The sequence below is a fragment of the Ceratina calcarata genome, unplaced genomic scaffold (genome assembly GCF_001652005.2).
Source record: "Ceratina calcarata isolate Rehan_Ccalc_2016 unplaced genomic scaffold, ASM165200v1 scaffold144, whole genome shotgun sequence".
NCBI lineage: Eukaryota > Metazoa > Arthropoda > Insecta > Hymenoptera > Apidae > Ceratina > Ceratina calcarata.
In genome coordinates, this window is record NW_017135553.1 from 9616 (window position 1) to 14062 (window position 4447).

The window sequence follows — 4447 nt, forward strand, 5'->3', positions numbered from 1 at the left end:
TGTGTTTCATTCTTTACTTCATAAGAATGATTGAGATAAGGTATGAATGTATTTATTCTGCAGTATGAATCATTTCCTCCAACAGATCATGCAGTTGCAGCTTCTTGCGAAGATGGCAATTAAGTACTTGATGAGTGCTGAAGAAGTGTTTATTTATCTTGTGAGTGCCTGAGTCTTTTATTAACATTTAAAAGTAGTTCAAAAGTACGTAAAGATCGTATCTGGATGGAGTGTCGGTTTGTGTGATTTATGAATGCATTTCGACAAGCTGGTGGAACTTGAGAAGAATCCGGCGGGTATCATCTCTTCAACACTGGGTACGTACCATTTAAAATTGATATTAGCATGCGCTTCGAAGATTTAACATTAGTATCAGTATCAAGTAACGGGCGTTGAAGTGTTAAAATGTTTAAATTGCTTAGAAACAATATTCTTATTTATTTATCGCACACCAATATACAAAAATGAACTGTATAATCAATATCAGAATATAATATACTACGAAATTCAAATATATTTAATAAAGATATATCTGAGTATCTTACAAGATTAGAATGATGCTTCAACTCGGAACAAAAATTGTCTACAACATTCTTTGCAGTTGGCACAAAAATTCTGGTAGAAAAACGTTTTTCTACGGCCGCTCTAAGAATTATAAATAAGTATTCATTTACGGGATCTTACGTTCTAACAAGTCGCCTAAGTAGTCGTGAGTGAAAATAATGACGGAGTTTCAACGGATATTTCCGATTGTTTTATTTCATTTCTCTTTGTATTTGCCTAACTCTTTCTCACCTAAGTAAACTCACGGCGGTTTAGTCGATCCTAAAGAAGAGCTGCTGCTTTTCGTTAGTTCCTTACTTATTTCGATTTTTGATTGAATTTTGACAATATACACGGAAAAAAAATGTTGTCCTCGATGGTGCATCTTTTCTTTTAAAAAGGAAAAACGTATCCTTCACGACCACGCTAATATCTCGTCTCTATGAAAAAACATGGAATGATAATAGTAATTTTACATGTGTTCTGTCCTCCGTGTCGCTCTTGTTATCAGTTTATATCTTAGTAGTATGTTACGATTATATCACAAGAAAGATTCAAATACTCTGTACATAATATCCCGGAACGCGAGGCGTTCAGGTTTCTTAATCTTACATTTATACATACGCCTAAGATTTAATTACAAAGTTAGATATGTCTCAGGTTCACCTGATATTGTACTTCGACGCGATTTCTCGTGCTTCCGTTCAGCGTTTCCTAGCCCGATCCCTTCGTTTTCTCGCGCGAGACGATCAGTCACCTTTACGGATACCGTAGAGCTGATCCTCGTACGCGAAGCTCGCAAACCCAAAAACGCTAAAGCTCAATAATAGTCAATTTTCGTTTATTCTCGGCTATTCATTTTTTTTTTTTTTTTTTACGTTAATTGGCACATCTCAAATGGCAACTTTCGCATTGGCACGATGAAAATGATCCTTGGTTCTTTTTTCGTCTTCTCCTTTCTTGATTCGTCGACGATATAAACCAAATTCGTAGAGTTGCAACAAGGAGCAAAACGCGCAGTCAAATTGTCGCTGGCTCGAGTACGCACTCGTTCTATTTAGGAATCGCTAAGTCTGTTTTTATCGATGATTCTCGCAATTGAATATATTACTCGTTCGACTTCACGGTTCTTCACGAAGCGTGTTAGAATTATTTATTTGATCTACCCGTCGTACAATGAATTTCTGCTACAAGTCTACGAAAGATACGTCGTTAAGCGGCAAGAAACTGGATTTATCGAGCGCGACAACGAAGTTCAAGTATTGCAATGTTAAGAGATCTTTCCCAAGTGAAATCACATAATTGCTAATAGAAATACTTGGAGATGAAAATTCGCGGCGTACTTTCAACTAGCTAGTCGAGAGAATAAAATCTTTTATTACGTGGAGTTGGAATAAAGTGTTTCTTAATATGCATATGGAAAAACTATTTTATAGTAAATTCTTAGTTGACCATCACGAGAATCGTTCAGTACCGAAGTACCGAATCGTACGTAATAATCGACCGCCGTGACAGATAGTTACAAGAATAATAATCGTTCAGCTCTTTCGTATCTTTTAATTTAAATAAAACTTGATCGGCTACTAACGATTCTAAATTAATACTTTTTCTTAGCCTCGGACGGCTGTTGTACATTCTTATCCTTTTCTTGTTCGTTCGTTCGTTGTGATTGCTCGTTACAAGCTGCCGTGGAGATTTTAACCAGTGTAAATCGAGAATTTACAGCAATGAGGCCAGAATTCTTATCTTTAGAGAGCGATGCATCACTATTGTGCTGCAATATACTGTGAGTACACTCGAGCAGGGAATAACGGTTGAGCAACACATATGTATAAATAATTAAATCAAAAGAAGTAAAGAGTGCTGTGAATTGTTAGTCATGTCTGTATGCGCTCTCAATTATCGATCGATTCGTAGGTTTTAAGAATACGGAAAATCATTGAAGAGGAGATTGAAACAACTTTTTATAATCGGTCTATCGAATTTATAAGAATCGTGACGAATACTAAGTTGATTGCACGAAGTTTGAACTATCACTAAGCCTACAACATAAACGTTCAATCGATCCTGCGAATAATTGCACGCGATTGTTGATGAGAGGAGAAACGAGGGAAGACAATTTCTCGAATCGATCGATACGCTCTTCTTTCTCAATACGCTCGAAAACTGAACAGGCAGTGAGGGAACAAAGTTATCCTTACGTTTTACTCGATACTCAACCGCGAATCGTACCAACTTCTTAATTCCCTTGGTACACAACTGTGTTTTACTCAGACCAAGGGAGGATAGTGTTATGTCCCATTGCCGGTCGATTCGACTCCACCAGGTCCTCTATAAGCCCTGATCAACGAGTTCAATTCGATCATCGACTGATTGCACATTTCTTGTGACTTGTCGTCATTCATTTTTACCTAGAACACTTTCGACCAGCCAACCTCAGCGAACACGAACATCCGCAAATACGTTTACTCTCCTCCCATCTGTGCAGCTTCCTGGTTCTTTCGTTTTTTGATTATATGGAGCCGCGCGGACATGCGTGATCGTTTCAGTGGTCCACCAGAAGCTGTTCGCGATTAGCTCTGCCCGCGAAAGCTCAGTTGTACGGCCATGAGTGCCTGATTGAAGTGACCACGTTCGAGGTAGGCGGGTCCTCTGGCCGTCACTTTTTCATGTCGTTCATCAACGTACCGTCCTTGTTCTTGTTCGTGTCGAGGCTCGACTGTTGACTACTTGTCACGCCGCTCCCGTTACCCGGGTACATCTTCTCCAGGTGATTCAGGGACTCGCTTAGGAACTTCTGCAATCATTCATTTCATATACGGTTCACGTAGTTACTTCTATTATATGTTTCATTCATTCATTTATTTGTATTTAATATTAAAATTAAAAACAACGGAGTACCTGTATTGCTGTGAGAGCGGCTACGATCGCGGGACTTCCGAATCCGTGTGATATGAGAGAGAAATGTGTAAGGTGTCTCTGTATGCTCGGATCTAGGATGTGTTGCGGTCGCGTGTTGCAAAGTGGCGATCTGTCTTGATTCAGAAGATCCATCAGCTCTTTGGTGATTTGTCTGAAACAGCGAGTCGCAAATCTGAACATCTCTATCTAAATAAGACTCATATCTCTTTTAATCTGACGAATTTGTTCGATCCTTAAACGAGTCGATTATCTCTTTGTATCATGTAGAAATAAATCCTTACTTGGTGGCATGGAGCAGTTCTTTCCTCCTGTAGGAATCTTGCGGTTCACAATGCTGCCGGCTGAGGTATTCAGCAACTTGTTTCGCAGGGAATTCGGTTTCGCAAACGTAGCCGAAGTCTCTGGCAAGGTGAATGGCTTCTCCTGAAAAAAGAGACAAAACGTCTCGTTATAGGAACGCCGATTGCGCAACCGGTGTATTATGGAAATCTAGACATTTCTCGTTTACGACTTTACTGTATGGAGATTAAACCTTTCTTATCAAAACCCACCACTTTCGATTATAAATTCTACTTCCTGATTCTACCGTTCTGATTATACGCTTAGGTATTCGAGAATTTCAAATTCCTAGAATAATACATTAAACGGATTGTCCGTTTTACGACCACTTTACAAGTTGATAAAAGCATATTTAATTATTATGATGTATGCATTTATGAAAGAATTCAATGTGGAAGAATGAGAAATGTTGTACCGCAATGCTTACGTGATACAGCAAACGTGTATCTGAAATCAATTTATTCATACGTGTTTTATTCTGCATAGAAACTCGCAGTCTAATTAATATTGAGGATGTATTGGCTATACAGTCAATCCTAAAAGTTTATGTATTTTAGAAAAACGCATTTCCTATAATTAAAAAGAAATCAGACGTCGGAAGAACAATGCTAATAATACATACCTACGTGCTAAAAAGTATAGA

The 4447-nt window shown here is 38.4% G+C and overlaps 1 protein-coding gene across 3 annotated transcripts in view; it reads right to left on the minus strand.

The window, feature by feature from the left end:
* Positions 1 to 1401: 1401 nt before the first annotated feature.
* The window catches only part of TfAP-2 (transcription factor AP-2), a 67375-nt gene continuing 64329 nt past the window's right edge, over positions 1402 to 4447 (minus strand). For 2 of the 3 annotated variants that reach the window (XM_018034486.2, XM_026818748.1), the window contains exons 7-9: positions 3747 to 3888; positions 3445 to 3616; positions 1402 to 3340 (exon numbers count right to left, since the gene is read on the minus strand). In XM_018034486.2, coding sequence (XP_017889975.1) covers positions 3203 to 3340; positions 3445 to 3616; positions 3747 to 3888 — 452 coding nt within the window. In that variant the 3' untranslated portion in view covers positions 1402 to 3202. The remainder of the gene's footprint in view (positions 3341 to 3444; positions 3617 to 3746; positions 3889 to 4447) is intronic. The other variant, XR_003389926.1, reaches the window with a different exon arrangement.